We start from the raw sequence: 19763 nt of genomic DNA, 5'->3' as shown, positions 1-19763 counted from the left end.
ATATCTAAAGACCTAAAAAGAAAGCCAGGATAAAGACCTTTAGGCGCTGCTGAACTGGTAAAAAGTCAAAAGGTAACTGAATAGAACTGAAATATGACTTTCTGCTTTTTGTTTTACAATGTAGCTGTCTTCTGTTAATAAAACCTAAGCATAGACAGGCTGTAAATTCAAATTACTTTAGGAAGATAACCATATTAATATACAACTCTGCCAAAGACAGGATCTGCTGTATTGTACCACTCACTGGGTCTTTCAAAATACCTCATTTCTATCTATTATCTATGAAGATTGTATGAGGAAATTACCATCTGATTTAGGTCCTTCGGAAGGTGTCTGCATTTAGACGGGAAAATAATCAGGTGCAAAATGACTCAGCGTAACATCTCCCTGGTCTGCGGTTCCTGTGATTCCAGAGTTCATCTTTACCTCTTTTTAGGAAAGCACACTGGTTTCCAGATACTTACTGGGGCACTGTTTCGTGGAAGTAATGGAAGGAGCTGTTTGGGGTGTTCAGGCAGCAGAGCGGGTACCGCCCGCCCGTAGAGTCTGCTCCTGGGGCGAGCGGGCAGCCCGAGCGCTCCCCACCCCAACCAGCAGATCGGCAGCCGGTTCGGCATCATCCCCACGACACGGCTGGAAAAGTACTACTACCCAGTTCCACTAGTGACAAGGAAAAAAGGCGAGGAAGCGGACAACGTGTATCTTTTTCCACCTGTCAAAGTCTGAAGGTGCATTCTGTTTACATAGCCTGTTTTTTCACAATTTCACTTTACTGTTTGGCCTGCAGAGCATTTAAAAAGCAAAACAGACACTTCCTTCATTTTGTTTTGGCTGCTCTTACTTTATTGCCAAGTACGTTAATTTGTGTATGTGTGTGCATGTGCACGTGGACTATAACTTACTGTAGGATCTTTGCCAGCCATTTTACACTCTTCAACCTTGTTTGCTGACGCTGGCCAGAAAATCTGTAAGGAAAGAAATATCTTTTAAGTAACATAATTATTACTTAATTTAAACAAAACATTTCATTGCCTAACTTAGACTAATAAGTTAATATTTTGATATCTTTTACACCTTGATTATACAGAAGAAAAAGGATTATCATTGATAAATGAAAACAACTTTCTGTCTTAGCATGCAGTAAACAAAATAAAGGCCCAGGTCTTTAGGTGATAAAAATTAAGTTTATTACACATTTTTAAGATAAGTTAATTTATTTAGACTTCTTTCTTCTAAATAAGAGAGTTTTTTCATCATTATTGCCTAAATTACTGTCCATCTTTACTTTTTTATTTTACTGAACTTGTAGAAATTATTCACACTAGAAACCAGAAGACTAAAATATTGCAAGAAGGGTTCTTGTAACAATTTTTTTTATTTTAAAAGCAAGGGTTTGGATAGATTATGATAAAACCTGCTTAAAATCCTAAGATTTCAGGCTGATTTCTTTCAGACAGTCTTCTGCCAAACACCTCAATGTCTGAATGTTTATCTGATCTATACTCAAACTCTAAAGATTTTGGGGTTCTTCCATTATTTATTTTGATTTTGAAATAGAAAAGACATCCATTAGAAATTTAGTAGGTGACAGAGCCTGATAAAATTTAGCCTCAAGATAACATAAATAATAGCATTAAAAGATCTCTGTGTATATATACAAACATATATATGCAGAGTTGCAGGTATGTATGCACATGTATACAGAGTTTCTATAGAGGCATAAGGTTAGCAAAGTGAATCTGTTATAAAAATAAAGAAACAAACGAAAGAACGTGTGGAATTGCAGAGATTAATTCTGAGCCTAATACTGGGTGTTCACATTCACTGCCAGACTATTCTGCGCGGTTTTTTGCTTTCTGTAGATTTTTTTCAATCTTGTTTTTCCAGGCCTAAACAGACTGTTGAAATGCCTCACAGCTTTACACCGCAGAATATATTTCATGCAGCAGAGGCCTTCCTCTCCAACCTAACTCTGCACAGAATTCAAACTGACCTGCTAAGGGAAGGCTGGAGCGTGCCGTGCGGGAGCACACAGCAGCTCCTGGACGAGGGTGGTCGGATCACTGGTGAAAGGGGAATTAGCAAAAAGGTCACACAAGCTATTTCAGATCAGAGAAGGCGGCCCCACGTTAGAGGAAGATTTCTGTACCATTAGGAGGAGGAAGGATGCGTTCACGCCATCACACGAGAGGCATTTAATTTAAATGTGTAAGTCAGAGTTAGCCTCCCTGGACTCCCTGAACAATCAATTCAGGTAGACAGGCATGTTCAGAGGGCGATTCAGAGCAAAGCCTAATTTAACTGTGCTTAATCACCCTCCGGCGGGGCCTCGTGCTCTCTCTGCTGACACATTAAAAGCCTTGCCTCTTAAGGAAGGCATTTAACTTCGCTGCTGCAAGCTGGATATCTCTGCCCCTCGATACTCCCGAGGTACAGAAAAAAAGCCCATAGATTAAAGGATTGGATGAATTTGGTAGAACAAGGCCTTTACAGCACACTTCAAGGTAGTGTCGTAGCTGTAATAATCTAAAGATAGGCATGGCAAAGTCTGTAGAGAGGTATTATCTTAACAGTCAGGCTGCTGGGCACACAAGTGCTTCTGCAGGCCACCTATTTTAAAAGCAGAGAAACTGGATTCGAACTGGCTCTAGAAACAAGAGAGGAATCTGTGAAAGTGGTTTAAACATTTGATAATTTGATTATTTTCATATACAGGCTGCCTACAACAGTTTGGGGAGGTGGGACACAGCAAGTCCTTAGATAATGGCATCTCGATAAGTGAGAGAAGAAGCCAGAAAAGAGGTGGTGTCAACAAGGAGATGCAGGTCATAGCGTCCAAAAAACCCCAAACAGGAGGTGTCTCACTGACCCAACCGAAGGGCAAGGGCTGACACAGACATAACAAAAGATTGGAAAATAGTTTAGCGATTAAGCTTCAGAGTACAAAACAAAAATAAATGTAGTCAAAGGTTAAAGGCAACTCTGTCCCTCTTGGGTTTTTTCCCTATGGCCTGAAAACAATAATATATATCTTATTCTTCCTTATAGGCTTTTTTTTTTTTAAAAAAGTGCATCTCTGAATTATCTTAAATCTTGGAGAGGAGCAGAAACCATCAACTCATATGAATTTTCCTTATGAGGCCAAGCCATGCTGAATGTCACTTCAAAACGAGTAAACAGGTCAGTTTTTAAACAGAGTTTGAGGAGCAGCTATGCTAATAGCTTGTTTATCTTGCATTGCACATAAAATAAGGACTAACAATTCAATAAGGTGCGGGCCTGGACTTCTGCCAGCTGCAGAATAATAAAATATACATTTTTTGTCTTAAAAAGAAAGGCATGTAGTAAAGCAACCTTGGATTCTCAAAATAAATCGTGAACTTACACTGAGAGGGTCCTGGCTTATATTATTAATATTCAAAGACAGAATATGATCTTTGCTGCCCACGTAGATCCGATCCTGATCTTCATCCATTAATAATATCCTGTAATCCAGGGGACTGTGGGATATTCTGTGATATTCAGAGGTCTTAGTTTCTTGCAGCTCTGAAATAGTAAAGACAACAAGTTAGTAAAGGGGTTCAGTTGCCTTTCTTGCTTGACAACTGCATTTCTTTCTAAATAAAGGCATCTTTGAACACAAGTCGGGTCAATAAGAGAAGAAAAACCCTCATCAGACACCTGGTACTAATGCAATGGTTGAATTAAAACAAATTTTCCTTTCCCAGTTTGAATGCAATTCTTTTGTATGTTAAGTAGCTAGACATACCATAAAAATCAGGCATTGTTGTTATTCATTCATCTAATTAATTCTTATTTTAATAGATATGATTATTTACAGCTTTGGCTTTTAAGGAAGATCATATATTAAATTAATCAATACGTTCAATACATTTCAAAGTTTATGACAGCAGAAAATCTGCATGATCAATGAAAACTACATAAGAACACTTTACTTTCTTTTCCTAACAGGGGGCTTCACTAAGAATAGGTTTTTATTGTTTTCAAGGTCAAATTTTTTTTAGTTCTTCATCAGCATGCATGGCTTATTTAAAAGAAGAAAAAATGTATTCAGTCAAGCCTGAATGTGTCCATTTATTCAGTTTTTTGTTTATGGGATTTGGACCAAACTATCAGAACTGTAGAACTAGCTCTATTTTTCCACATAAAACTTTCTTCAATGAAGTGAAGTGAAAAACATCCTTTGATCTCAGTTGTGCAGGATCAGGCCTGTTACAGGAATAGCACAAGCATCTGCAATATAAGTATTACTTGCTGCCCTTGAGAAAGCTCAGCCTTCCTGTCTTTGCTTGGCCAATATGTTTTGGCCCCCACTGAGATTATTTTTCTTTTCAGTAATAACAGAAGGGATATTTCTCAAGACATGAAAATAGAAAAATAAAACTTTAATAATCAATTTGTCCTTATTCAAATATTTAACATATAATTATGCTTTCTTACCTCATGACCATTATTATTGGATTTTGTTCCCTGTGACTCTAAAAGGGTTGCAAATACACAGTACGTATGAAAATGAAGCCCTGCTATAATGTTTATGCATAAAACTAAGAACTGAGTCCACATCCCTTTTGCAAACTGTCTGGGACGATATGGCTTGTCACTGTTGCTAAAGCCTAGTTTTTGCTAAAAGCAAAGTTTTTGCTCATTAGTTCCCTATAGAAAACAGTAGATGCCTTAACTAAAATTAGTCGTCTAAGCCTTTAAAATGACTAGATTAACGTGGGCTAATGATATTTTGGAAAACAAAACTCTCAAAACAAACATATTTCTGGATATGTGCTCTGGTAAAAAAAAGTGTGCCTAATGTATGCACTTTTTGTAAAACACATATGTAACTGGAAGCATAATTTTTTTCTTTGAAAATTACTTGGAGAGCAATTTTTGACAAGCTGTAGACAACATACAGGCAAAGGCTGCACTCTTGGGACTTATACCTGTCTAGTAGAGATCTAATGATTGAAAGAACACTTATCAGAATATGATTTGCATTGATAAATATGATACATAACTCCACTTAATTTTTATCATGATTGCTAAATAGTTTCATAGGACAATGAAAAATATCTTCAGTTACTGAAAGATATGATGTTTTGATTCACGTAGATGTATGACAGCTTTCAGGAGCTAAGGGTTGCCTACATGCATTTATTTATGGTAATAGTAAAAAAAATTACAAATAATATTTCTATTTCATATGTCCCTCAACAAAAGATAAACACACAATCAAGATTTACAGCCTGCGCCTAAAAGCTTAAACTGAAACAGTACTCATTAAATATATATGAAAATTGTCCACATCATTTTCAGAAGTCTTTCTTCAGTGCTTGAAAAATCAATTGTTTTACTTTATTTTAAAAAATGCTCCCTGTAAGCTTTTAGCAAGGATTTTCAAAGGCACCTGGGAGACTCATCAGCACAGTGCCATTAAAATGCAGTCCCTTTGCCCTCTCTGAAATTCTCAGACTGACCTTTCATAACAAGCCTGAGAAGCTAGTGCTCATCCCTTTTCCTGGTGGCCTTATTCACTTTACTGTAATATCTGGCAGCTGTAAGGTGAAGCTGAACCTTCGCATAACCGTATATTTGATACACTAGGAAAGCACAGATAAACTGGGAGAGGCAGCAGTTTCCTGCACAGCATTGGGTAAATGTGAGCACAGTGATTGCATAATATAATGCCCCTTCTTATTGCTTCAGTGACTGACAACGATTGATGAAGAATAAGCCCTGATTGACATAAAAGATGATCAAGACCATGATGATTGTTTTTAAGCAAGAGACAAAAATAGCAACAGATATTTGATTTCCACAACTTTCATTTATCAAAATCCATTATTTTCCTCGATTTTTAACCTCTTTGCAATGGTATTATTCTTTCTAAGGCACCTGAAGGGTAATCTGTCTCCATTAAGCTGCTGATGAGGAGAATATCTTATGACATGTCACTAGACTTCAGAAACTCAACGCCATTCATAAAAGGAAGGAAAGCCCTGAAACAAATAGTTTCATACAGATTTAATAGTTCCATTTTTTTCAGTGCTGAAGCTTACAGTTTATTAGCCTCTTAGGGCTACTCGAGCAAGTGGGGAGGGAGTTTATAACTGATTAGATTTTCTTTTCATTTAATAAAATTTACCATACAATCACCCAAGAAAATTTGATTTTTAAAAGATTTACTATCTGGGTGTTGTTACTTGGAAAGAACCATGTCTGGAAAGATGCTGTAAGGTCTTCCACATTCCTTTTAATCTCCAAAAATTTTTATAAATAAATGATGTAAACAATTACTGACCTTCAAAGCAAATTCTATTCCATGCTTTGGGAATTTAGCAAACATTCAAGGCAGTAAACCCTGTATGGAGAAAGCTGTTGCGGACAGCTCTCTGTGAATATTAACAAGTTTGTCTGACAATAACACAAAAGGTTATAATATATTCCATATGCAAATAACTGTCATCCTTAATGATACAAGAATAATCTCTGTTCGCCTTTCTTTCATCAGTCAGTGAATTTAGTTTTGGCTTTCCTCAATGATAAAGCCAATCCCAACTTGATCCCTAGTGTTAGAAATCTGATCTTAGAGGACAGGTTATGTAGCTCTTGTCCCTTTTAACGAAAAACAAAAGCTTCAGTGATCTGTCTCCCCAGAACTATTATTAGTATTATTGAACTGCACATTTTGGAGATCCCAATGACTGGGATTTTTCTCTGTATACAGCATACAGCTTACTGACAATTAGGCAGTTTAACACCTACTCTTTAATTATCCTTCTAATCGACCACAAAAGAAGTTAATGCAAGTATTATTTTTAAAAAAGTTGTGTTCTTGCAGGAGAAACAACAAAATATTTGTGTAATATCCATTATTAACATCACAAAGCCTTTGTAACACTCAAAACTCATTGTGTTGGCCAGAACAAAACAAATTGCAGCTATCAGAGACTGGAAATCCGGGAAGGTGGAGATATCTCCTCCACTGACAAACACAGCCTTTTATACCCAAATTGTCCAACCTGCATAAGGCTATATGAGCTAGATCCACTCATCAGGTAGTCCTCCAAACGTCTTCTTTAATCACTTAACATCAACCTTTCATCAATTCTTAATTCCAATTCACTGGTGTCACAATGCTGAAAACACAGCTTGACTTTCCTAACGTAAGGGACATAATAATGCCTAATATGTAAGACAAGACCCTAATATAACTGACTTCCTTAGAGGACATCTTATACTAATATAGATGTTTGATACGTATGTTACTGAAACTAATACAATTTTTAGCAGGACCTTCCCAAAATAAGATTATTTCCTATTCACAGACCCACATAACCGCTTGTTACTGAAAAGTTCAATATAATCAAGAAATTATATTGCCGAGTTTGGTAAGCTACAGCTATGGTATGCAGGCATCCCCAGCCCAAGTTCAAAGCACTGAGTTATCCACAGATAAGCTGTGGATAAACTACAATACGTGAAAGAGTACACGCAGTCGTCTCTGCACTGCACCATCTCTGGGTTTCCAGCCTGGCAGGGCTTCTCTGAGCAAATCTAGGATGCTCTGTCAAGCTTTTAATTTAGGATCCCCCGGGGCAAAGTACAAGAAATAATGTTTACCTCCTCTTTCCTGCTGGCATAGGGATTCGGTCTCAGAAGGTTGTTTATGGGGAAGTTCAGAGCAGAGAGAGAGGTTTGGTGTATGTGCCTCAAAAAAGGCAGGGAGTAAAGGACAGGCATCCAGTTTCACACGCAGAACCACAGTGAAGGGTACAAACATAGCTTTCCAGAAAGATGGGCTACATCTTCCCAGGGAACCTCTGCTGCCCAAATCGACATGGATTTTATGAAGCCTTGATTTGGAACTCAGCAATACAATGCTGTTTTCTTTTATACCCTCATGGGGTACGGGGGCCACAAATGACAGGCCTTGTGTACATCTAGCAGTAGGCTTGACAACACTAGCTTCTAGTTAAGGAGACTGTAAGACTTTCTTAAGCCACAGTAAACCTTCAGTTTGTGCCAACAAATATGCCAGCCCATGCCAAATGTGAAACTGCAATGTAAAATCTCACTTTCTAGGAACAGGAATGAAACCTTCCCCCCCCCCCGAAATAAATATTGAAGTAGAATGATGTTTTTGCTTATAGTATCAAATGAAAATGGCACCCTCTTACTCACAGGTCACTTTTGAAAGGTAAAAAAGTAATTTGCACATATAAATTTGGAGAGAGGGAAAAGCTCCGTTTTATTTTAGTTTAAATATTTTCCTTTCTACTTTGTATGGACTACGTTCTCTGTTTTGTACCTTCTTAGTAGAAAGAACTGGAAAATATCTAGTTAAAAGATATTGGATTTAATAAGAATCTAATATATTTATCTATTGTTTTCTTGGCCTTATTTCTGATTTTTTAGTGTAAAGACTTGCAAGAAATAAATGTATTCTTTTTATAGTTTACACAGAACCTGTGGAAAAAGGATGCTATTTATAATATTGCTTTTCAACTATGTGAGGACACAGTGTGACTATTTGTTTAATTTTATGTACGGAAATAGAACAAGGAAAGTCTGACTATTTCTTTTCAAAACTTCAGAACGAGTCACCTTTGCACTGTGGATATTCCTTTTCTTTGAAGAAACCTGTATTGATTCCTTCTGCTTAAGGGGGGGAGATAAGAGAGCTGTTACAGCATTTTGCCACTGCTCATGCAGTGTTCAAACTAAAGCCCAACCCTCAGCCAGCTCTCAAGTGAAGCTGATTATAAATCTGTTCGCAGTCATTTGGCCAAAGAGCCATAAGCAGCCAGATGTGCTACTAGTCAGTCCCTTGTGTGCCTTAACCACAAAGCCCAAAAAGCTCAGGTGGACCTTTGACCTTTTCTTTATCTCTTTATCTCTTCTTCACGCATGAGAAGTCTTTGCACTTTGTTTTAATGCTGTTAGAATGAAATTTGGCTTTCTGTATAAGGAGGTAATAGGTTTATAAGGACTGGAAACCATAGATGTGTACACTTGCTAGCTTCCGAATCTGTCTGAAAGGGTTTTAATTACTTTTTTTTTTTTTTTTTAAAAAGCAAGTGAGAGGGGAGAAAATAGATTTACAAGTGCTCATAAAATCACAGGCTAACTAATTAACAAGATGACTTGGAGGATAGGGAGGAAGGGAGTTCAGACAGTACAGGCTGAAACAGGAGCCCTCTTTGCCCAGAGCTAAAATGTATAATTTGCTAGAAGGAAATTTAATTGCTGTATTTGGAATGAGAGTAAATAACAAGGAAATGTCAATGATACCTAAATATGACCTGGTTTAAATATACACCTTGAATACTTGTTGGTATATTTTCTAAATGAGTTGAAAATGGACTCTAAACATTACTGGACTGAGATAGTGCAGTCTTTTATAAATAGAAATAATAGCACCAAGGTGAAGTCTTTGGAGAGTCAGGCCCAGAGGTAGCTATAACATGTCTGAAGAACAATCATTCACCTTGAGTAGATCAACATACACATTAGGAGCAGTAAAACACTCAATAGCTCTTTGTGAAGGGGACCATGTGTTGATAGGAAAAGACATACCAGTTAATAGTTGACCTTAAGCAGAGCGTTCACATATGTCAGTAGATGAGCGGTTTTTTTACAATTCACAACACACACAGAAGTCCTAAAATCCTGGTAACTCGTAGTCTTTCAAAAGATCATAATGGAGTATTAACTGACTTTTGTTCTTGGGGCTTTTTGAAAGTCACACTGAAAGGGGAATCACTCATGACAGAGCGCTGTTTTATTAAAATTATCAAAAACTATCAGGGAACTTTTAATCTTTGATTTACTACTTTGAAGAGTGAAGAAGAGGGGGCAGATCCACTGAGGTGTGGGCAGCTGCCAGTTTTGTGCAGAAGGAATGTGCTTTCTAAGCAAAGGCAAATACACAACAAGAGAAAGTCACTTACTTGTGTGTGGCAAAATGTATTAACATGGCTCTGTGGCACATTCATCAACCCAATGTACCCCACAATGTTAACTGCATTTTCACTGAAGCTGTACATATGAATAACTGATACTATTAAAATGCTGGTGTTTTTTTTTACTTACATAGTGTCATGATGAAATCATACCACATTCCACAATAGAAGCCCCATCCGAAACAAAGAGGAAAAATATGTCAACTTTTTCCAAACTGCAGTAGCATAGCTACTCTAAGTCTTGCCAAATATTCCAGTATTGAGATTCTTTCACTGAGAATTATGCAAGACCACCCACACCCTCCAGCCAGCCAGTCTCGCTAGGCCGTAGACACTTCTAGGCATAATTTTCAGATTATTCCTCCACTTACCTTGCTGTAAACCTGGAACACCTCCTCTGAAGTCTGTATAGGTATTTCAATAAAAACATTGAAAAGTGGGCTTCTTGTTTTTCAGTAAGTAGCGTGCAGTTATAATTTTACCGGTCATCAGCTATATCCCTTTATATAATTGCAATTTGTGGGTTTTATTTCAGAAGATGTCACAAATACTGCCTCTCTACAGAACCTTCCAGAAGAAGATATCTGATTTTTCAAATATTACCTTGCTCATTTATGTCCATTATTAACGTGTCCATGCTTTATTCTCATTTTTGGTCCCAAAACAATGAGAGAACTTTGGCAAGCATGGAAAGCCATAAAGACAGGCCAACTGGGTTTACGATTTCTGCCGCCGAGTTAGCCACGTCAGATGGGAGCCAGTCTTCCCCATGTCTCGTGCATAAAGAGCTTGTGTATAACAGCTCTGCAGCGTGCAAACTGCTCTCCAAGAGCTGGGAGCTGCATACTTCAAAGTCTGCACAGTTATACAGAGTTTACCCTTTTGCTTCCTTCCAAAAGACAGGGAGAGGGTCCTTGCCACATTGCCTAAGGCTGCACAAGCTCAACCTGTCTCACCCCCTAGCCTGGGTGCACACAGTGGCTTTGCCGTTGGCACTTGAGAAGTTTTTGTTTTCCAGATGCAGGAGCGAGAAGCTTTCAGTTGCCAAGTATGACATTATTTTTGAGACAGGGTAAGAAAAAAAGCCACACCCGTGGAGAAGTCAGACAAATTCCACATTATTTTACTTCTGGAAGTAGTATATCTTTTCATTGTAATCTCTTCTGTTTTCTCTCTTACTCTTTTTTTTCTAGAGGACCAGCAATCACGTCACTGGAGGAACGGCTGTGCTTCCTCCTGCGATGCTCAGTCACACAGAGAAATGTTCCAAGCAGCTATCAGAGGAACTGGCCAGATGAAGCCCTGACTGTATGCAGACACCAAAACTCTTTGATCCAAATTTAAAGAAAGATATGAGAACTGGAAGAAAGTGAATTATTGTAATTGCCTGTCTGAGAAATGAATTAAAACTGAAGCTAGTGCTATTCTCCAAGTCAGAACTGGGCAACAACATGAGACTTGTGAGCTGTTCTCCCAATTCATTCATCTTCATCCCGTTTGTGGCTAGTGGGTTGACCTCTGGGAGGAGAACGAGGTCTGAGTGGACTTGTCATTAGTTTTGCATCTCATTCAGGCTGTTATTTTTGTGATAAAAGCAAACCTTTTTAGGCTTCGGCTTGAGTATCTGACTATTCCCCACAAACTGATGTGGCAGATGATGTCAGCGGGGATGTTTTTGGATACTGGGGAGGGAGAGAGAGAGGAGCAGGGAGAGTGTAAGTCAGGTTGAGTGAAAGGTAGGTTGTTTTACTGCTAGAATTGTCATTCTTTGCAAGTTTACCTTTCTGTTTCATCGTAAGAGTGTACTTTGCAGGTTTACTGGGGTAGCCTGTAGACAGCGAAGACATAAGTTGCCCTTTCCAAAACTGACAGAGGCAGCTACTCCCCAAATGTGCAGTTTAAGGTGTTAATACATTTTCATTGATGTACCTACAACCCTGCCTCTGAATTGTAGTGAAGAACCATCAAATGTTGCAAAATAATCAACACCTTCAGTAATGAAAGTATGGTAGTAGTCTTAACTTTTCTGACCAAAAAGGCTTTTCACATCAACTCATATGCACAGTCTTTCTTTTTCTCTCTGAGCATATTGTCACTAAACTGCAGAATTACTCTTGTTGCCAGAGCTAATAAAAAGTCATTGAGAAAACACAGCTCAACCACTGAAATATTTGATTATGGTTTCTGTAATAAAGTAAGAACCCACTTCACTGTGGTGAGGCAGAGGAACACTTTTCATTATATCCCATTCTCTCCTTCAAAGAGCAATCTCCCCAGAGATTCAGCCAATCTCCGTGTATTTAGGATTGGCATTACTGCCTTTGCTGCAGTAATCTTTGCCTTTATTGATGTTACCAACTTGGGCTGCAATATTAGCCATGCCACTTTATCCACAGATCTCCTTAAAACATATTGGTCCTTTCTTCAGCAGTCACTTCTCACCCCTACTCTGTATAAAAAAGGGCAACAGTATATGCAGGCTTGGTTACAGTTTCATTATTATTATTATCATTTTAATCAAATTAGGATTAGCTATCAGGCATAAAGAGATCAAGCTAAATCCCAAGTGCTTAGCTTTTATTCATTGTTCAGTAAAATAATGTAAAATTTACTCAGCTGAAGAAGGCTTGGAGGGTGGTATTTCATTCAAAAGAATTTCATTAATAAATTCATTTCAACGGACTGGTGAATTAAGTGGTGGTATTTTTAGACATAGACAATTCTGAATACAGAGGGATGCTCATAAAAGAAGCCAAGTTGTCTGTAACAAAAATAAGGAAACAGGTATGGGGGATGGTAGGTATCATATAACTAGGTAAACTACTGCTCTCTTTTTTAGTGTGTTTTCTTGTTTCTTCTCAGTATCAGTATGACAGTCAATGGTATGCATATACCTGGTGTCTATACACTCTTGGCTATATATCAGATAATCTTCTATATATACCAAGTCTAGAAAGTTAGCAAGCTCTGCTTTACATGTGGGAAGAATGAAAGAAACATTTATTCTCGCTCCACTATATGTGAAAACAAAGCAGCTGGAGGTCAACAAATGGCATCCCCCCTTCAGTGAACCTTCAATGAACCCCTAGTCCAACATGATGCCAGAAGGATCATTATATTGGAGATAACAAACTTTAGAGGCAGCCACACTCAATTCCACAGTTCTTTCACAACTGTATTTATGCAAATCTCCTCTTGATAGTTCTACTTCTAGAATAGTAGAATATTTCTCCACAATATTCTTCATTCCTTTTCCTATATCTCTTTGTTATTCTGTATGGTTAAATTACCCCTTGTAGCCTAACTTGGGCTCTTTGATAAAATTTGATTTTGCATCCGAGGCCACCCAGCCTTTTGCACTGACAGGAAGCAAGCTGCTTTCTGGCCGTGGGTGTTTGGGATGCCTCCTGAAGCCAAGGAAAGTTTGGTTTGTGAGAAGAGCAAAGGTCAAGCCTATCCCTAACTGTTTTCCTGTTGTTTTTTTCCCTTGAAATACATTTTTCTGGTATATTAAATGCATTCACTCCCATCAGAGGAATAGCTACGTGGTTTCATCAGACTGCACATTAAGTTGTTGGTTTGTTGGTTTTTTTTTCAAATTACTGTAATGCCACAACCTGCTTCACTGGACACAGGGTTTGGCCAGATCCCCCAGAGGACTTCAGAGGTTGGACACAACTGGAAATTATTAATTTCATCATCAGTGTTCACTGTTTGTGTTGCTGAACACCTAAGATTGTTATCAGTACTTTCAATATTAAATTAGTGAAGACTTAGGGTTTTTTTTAATGTCAACTTCAAAACCAAAATACTGCCAAGGATGTATGCAGTGAAAATTCTTTTATTTAAGCTTACTTTATTTCTGTATGGATTTGGAAGCTGGAAGTGGATTTGTCACTCTTAGGTATCATTTATGAGATGTGGCTGTCTCTACTGCTGGCTCAGTGGGAGTAGGAGCGCTGTGCCCAAGCCCTGCAAGAAGACATGTTCAGTGGGTAGCATGCTTGCTGTTTAAACACACAGAACGTAACTGTATGTCACTCATTTTCGCACCATGAAGACTTGACACAAAGAGGGAATTTAGGAGCACATTCCAGAGCTGCATGCTACCATCAATCTTCAAGTGATCACCAGCTGGTATTTGGGTGCACAATAAAAGTCATGTTTAGTGGGCTGAGCATAGCCTGGTGGATTAGAGTCCACTCAACTCTAAATCCTATTCTACTGGTATTTGACCTAAGACATGTCATATAAACTCTGAGTTACATATGTAAAGTGGATGTAACAGTTTGGTATTTATTTGACTGGGTTGTTTTTGGGTTGCACTTGGTAATGTACAAAACAGCCTTTGAAATTAAAATGAAATAGCTGGAGGAAGTTATTTCAAGTGTGTTTCACATGCAAAAAGAGATATTTTTTTTGTTTGTTTTAAGTCCAGACTCTTCAGACTTAATAAGCTCAGCCAAAACTCTGGTTTGGATTTAAGAGATAACTTTTATGCTTTTCTGTTTAGATTTCATCTGAACGGGAAGCCATTTAAATAAATAAACCTTCTGCAGTCACTCATTCCATGTTTAAACTAGACTTGCTGTATTTATTCGGCAGGATGACCATTTAGTATTTGGCCAAAAGAAGGAAAAAAGTATAAGAATTCCCCCTCTTGCATTTCCACAGATATAAAAAAATATTAGCTATAACCTACTTGTTTATATTCAACTTTCAGTTATGAAGCATCTCATGATTACAACACTACCACTTTTAGATAGTGGTAGGCTCTAACAGGAGTGAGCTGTTGGTTCATTTGGATGTTCTGAATGTCAAAAAAGAGAAAAAGGAAGATAAATCATTGCTTCCAGGTAAAAGACAGGAGAGCCAAGAAGAGTAATGTACTCTGCTGAAGTCCTACGTGGACCTCTTACAAGTTCGGCATAGAAAGAGCAGGTTAAAGAAAGGAAGGACTTGAAGAGAAGTCCAAAACTGAAGGGTATTTAGATTCCTGACAGCTTAAAATTGGCACACTGCAGGTATAGGACAGGAAGTGGTAGTGGACAGTATGTGATAGAAGTCAACCACAGTCAACCACTGATCTCTGTAGCAAACTACTAATTGTAGCAGAGGATGATGCAAGTGCCCTCACTATAAGTCTCTGTGTCCTTGACCCTGAAACAACAAAAAAATTGCACTAACTTTAAAGGCAAAACTCACAGCTTGTGTCCTTTGTGTATGCCCTGTACTCAAATTTTGGAAGCACAAGCGAAATAAAGTGGCTATTCATTTAAAGCATAATGTACAAATATCTAGAACAAAGGAGATTTGTTTCGTGATCAGAACAGGGAACTATAAGTCAGAACTCCTGGGCACTTGCTCTCTGACCTTTAACAAATCTCTCACCCTCCATTTATGTCAGTTTAACCATCTGCTATGTTTATAACAACATTTACCTGTCTTTCAGAATTACTATCAAGTTCAGCTAATGTATGTTTGCCAAAAAACCCAAATGAAAGGCGTTTCTATGTTCAAGGTATTATTCTAACTCATGTTGCTGCTAACCATTTAGGCTTATTGCACAATACATTTAAATCACTCCATTTTACAGGTACACACGCTTTAGTGTTTCTGTATCGTATAAAGTAATGCCGCTTAATGCACAATCCATTTCAGCTCCATTAAATAGACATGTCATGAATTCTATTGTAGTAGAAAGGAAATCTCTACCACGTGATCATGACAGAGTAGAGACAGTTCTGAATAGCTTTTAATCAGAATTTGTTTATTAAAGGCATGTTAACTTCCCTAGATTTGCCCATGAGGAGAAATGCCAAACAGTGACCTTTTGAACTCTTAACTTGAATGCAAAATGTTTTTAGCAGGTTTAAGTCTTTTAGCTGGTGTTTATTTAATAGGGCTTTCACTATTTTATAAGACATATTTTGACTAGTTCCCTTAAATACCTTCACCTTCATAGAATATCACGGTATACTTCAACTGTTTATCAGTTATGGAAAACTAAAAGCAACTCCAGTAACTTTTAACTTTGTTAAACTGATCTCTCATAGCTGCTCCTCTTCCTTGGCTCTGCTCACTATTCAATGTTGGGTTATTGGGTGGTTTACTGGCACTGAAAGTTCCTAGAAGCAGGTGTCTCTTGCATCAGATACATACTGAGTGTAGAATAAATAATTTAAGCTTATTTTTCGGTATTTTTGGTGGCAATCTATTGTAAAGCCTAAGCATTATCCACTAAAGACACCACAATCTAGAGATACCTTTCTTGTTTGTGCTACAAAAGTTATCAAATATACTCTTTCTAATGGGAATATCATTAGCCTGAGAATCACAACACTACACAACCCTAGGTTTACTGTCACTGACCAGCAGTCTGTTGATCTGATTTTCTGCTGCATTGCTCCAAATGTTGCAACTCTCAACACCAATAAAATCAACAGAGATGCACTGGAATAAAATATGGTTAAAATTAGGAATCAATTCTTAGCTCTCCAACTGACAGTCAGGAATAGTCTCCAAATTTATCATATTTACCAGTTGGCTGCAAGTAAAATTTTAAAAATTGTTGAAATATGAGCTCAGGGTGAGAAATGACCTAGAAGTTCAGACGCTTGGGCTCTACTCCTGGTATTAATACTAAGCTAGAGTGCAGACAATCATTCTTAGAAATGTGACTCTCAGTTTTTCAATACCTGTCAGACTCACCTTCTGGTACAGCAACCCTAAGGCAGAACTGAGAAGAGCACAAGTATCCAGCTACTTGCAGTAATATTTCAGACATTAGACTTCTGCCTTTTTTCACAGCTACCGCAGATCATTTGGTGCAGGTTGGTAAGGCCTGACCATGGATATCAGGTTCACCAAAGAATTTAGGTAGAGAAATTATTTGTTATGCATGCCAATAAACCTTAGGCAGCCAGCTCCTTCACCAAACCAAAGAGAAAACTATACTGGGCATGCCCAGTAGTACAGCTTTTGTCTATGAAAATTTCTGATTATGAGCTAGGCTGGATTTTCCTGAATTAATATTCTGAACTTAGGCTCTTAATTCCCACCTAGATGCCAGTTTAGGTGCATAACTGGTGTATTGAATATGTTCCTGGTTCACTTCCTGGCTATACTGCACCTCCTTTACTCTAGCTTTGGGCACGTTGCAACTACTGCCATCTCTTCTACAGGTAAACTCAGTACTACAATGCCACTTTATATTCCAAAATATGACTACCAAAAGAATTCGCCAATACCTGTTAATTTCATAACTAAGGAAACATTCTGGAGTCTGGCAAAATATGTTTTCCCTTTTGCACTTCATTCTGTTTTACATGCACTGTACTCAAATAATCATGCAGATATGATATTGCTACACTCAGAAGTCTAATTCCTGAGCCTAATCGCAGGAGGCAAAGCAGGCTGTCCCAGACTTCCCACTGCCTGTCAGATGACCTGTCCTTTTACGGCATCAAATCAATGCAGGGTAGTCCAGAAATAGAACGATTAATGATTTACAACTTGTAAGACAAAGTACATACAAAGAAGTTCATCCATCAGTGTTCCTCATACCAAATGAAATGGTCACAAGTCCCGCACTGCCAGAAAATACATCACCTTCTTCAGGTTTAAAACATGACAAGACAATGACGACAGTGTATTTTAGGCCTGGATATGAGAAAATAGAAACCTTAACAATCAATGACTATTCTGGGGAGAAACATTCTGCTGAAGGAGGGAGAAATGAAGTCATCATTTTCAGGTGTTTCCTGAAATGAAGAACAGTGACACAAGAACCTAACTGTCCACACTGATATAATTTTCACTTTTTTCATTGATTTCAACCTTCTTCTGCAGTTTCCTGGTTTGTTTTGTTTTGTTTTTCTCTATTGATTAGAAAAGAAGCCTGGATTATTAACTCAGACTAGATATTTAACATTTAGATGACAGCCCTAGAAGTAGGTGAATTTCCTCAATAGGATAAAAATACAACTTTGGCTCACCTGATACCTCAAGGGAGAAGTGTAACAGTGACAGTAAAATAAATAATCTGAAAACAGTTAAGTAAGGGGTTTGTTTGTTTCAATGGTTGACTTTGGGCCATTGAAATAAAAAAGATCTAATTCTTTATAAATATATTGAACTCTAATGTAATTGCAAACCTCCAAGCAGAACAAAAATCACACAGACAGGAGTTGGATTTATCATCTTAGAAAGCAAGTGACACATGAGGAGAGGAAGGAAGGGAAGACAATAAAATATCTGCAATTTGAATACATTTACATTTATTTCCTGATAAAATTAAATACCACCTAATATCCCCCTGCCCCTCACACACAAAGCCAATGCAAACCAAAGGTCCTGAAAATACTATTTATAGAAGCAATCAGAATGTGATTTTTCACAGATGCAAGAAAATAATCATGTGAATAAATGTTTGCAAGTTCAGTCAGGCTGCATGTTACCGATATTTAGATGCCATTCACAAAGAGCACTGTGCAGATCATATAATTAATACAGTTTTTCTCCTTCAGTTCTGCTTTCCTTTTGCCAGCTCTCTAAAAAGGCAAAGGACTATACTTTTAGCTGGTATGAACTTGTGTGCATCAACTGAGATGACAAACAATCCAGGTCCAAGTGTGAACTATAGTATGCTTCCAAACATTGGTTAACATTTCTTTTTTAAAATTATAAAATGCAGTTGCTAAAAGACAATTTTTGTGCTGTGCCTTGGCCCGCAAATTATTCATATCCTGCAAAAATTCTGCTTCAAGTAGCTGACACCAAAAATCCATTCAGTTGTTCAAATATGATATTTTAAATATCTGACAAGGTTATTTAAAAATATTGTATTATTTTAATTAAAATAAGACCTATCAATTACATTAATTAATAGTGGTAATGTGTGGATGTGTGACTAACAACTGAATATAGAGTGTAATTTGTTTGAACTGTTTTTTCTGCTGTAATGATATTGTTACTCAGGAGACATTAGTACTTGACTAGATTTAATTGAACAAAGGAAACTATGTCAATAGCCTTGGGAAAAACATTCTACTCAGAAATGAGCAAGTATTTAAACAAGCTTGCCTCTGTAGTGAAAAAAAAATAAAAATAGAAAAGGCATAAAATAACTGCTGATGATTAAGATATGAGGACATAAAAAATGTGCACTACCTTTCTGGAATAGACAAAATATTAAAATATTCCCAGAATCTCATCGCTATTGCTATATGTCAAGGTAGAAAGCACTTAATTATTGTGGGTGTGTATGTCAGAATACCACACTGTGATAAGGGATGTGTTATTTCTGATTCCATTTCATGACACAGAAGACGATGCTCTTATATCTTTTGTCTCAGTTTGTGAATTCATTAAGTTGTCACATTTTTGCCTACATCTTGCCTTTAAAATTATAGTGAGTAGTTGTTGAAAGCCAGTTGACTTGGCTTTGAGCTGGTATTACCCATGCTTTTCGTACTGAAAAAACACATAGTGCTGGTAACAAGGACCTTTTAGGTTAACCTGAGCTCTGCTACTGGCCAGCTGCATAACTATGGGCACATCATTTCATTTGTCTGTTTCTCCTTCTGGCTTTGGTCTGTCTTGTTTATTTAGATTATAAACTCCTCAAGATGGGGCCACAGACAGCTTCCAAACCTCTATGCAGAAGGGCAGGGACAGCATATTACTTAATTTCAGTTTATTGCAATATCAATGGAAAAAAAGTTTTATAGTGGCTTACATAATTTGGAGGGGGGGTCATACAAATGCCTGTTCTTTTTTAATTAG

At 37.6% G+C, this 19763-nt stretch overlaps 1 protein-coding gene across 2 annotated transcripts in view; it reads right to left on the bottom strand.

The window, feature by feature from the left end:
- SEMA3C (semaphorin 3C) overlaps positions 1–19763 on the bottom strand; it is a 123794-nt gene that overhangs the window by 52014 nt on the left and 52017 nt on the right. For both annotated transcript variants that reach the window (XM_069801717.1, XM_069801718.1), the window contains exons 3-4: positions 3386–3546; positions 903–965 (exon numbers count right to left, since the gene is read on the bottom strand). In XM_069801717.1, the coding sequence (XP_069657818.1) occupies positions 903–965; positions 3386–3546 (224 nt within the window). The remainder of the gene's footprint in view (positions 1–902; positions 966–3385; positions 3547–19763) is intronic.

The sequence above is a fragment of the Haliaeetus albicilla genome, chromosome 14 (assembly GCF_947461875.1).
Source record: "Haliaeetus albicilla chromosome 14, bHalAlb1.1, whole genome shotgun sequence".
NCBI classification, from domain to species: Eukaryota; Metazoa; Chordata; class Aves; order Accipitriformes; family Accipitridae; genus Haliaeetus; species Haliaeetus albicilla.
This window is presented reverse-complemented; position numbering and strand designations above follow the sequence as displayed.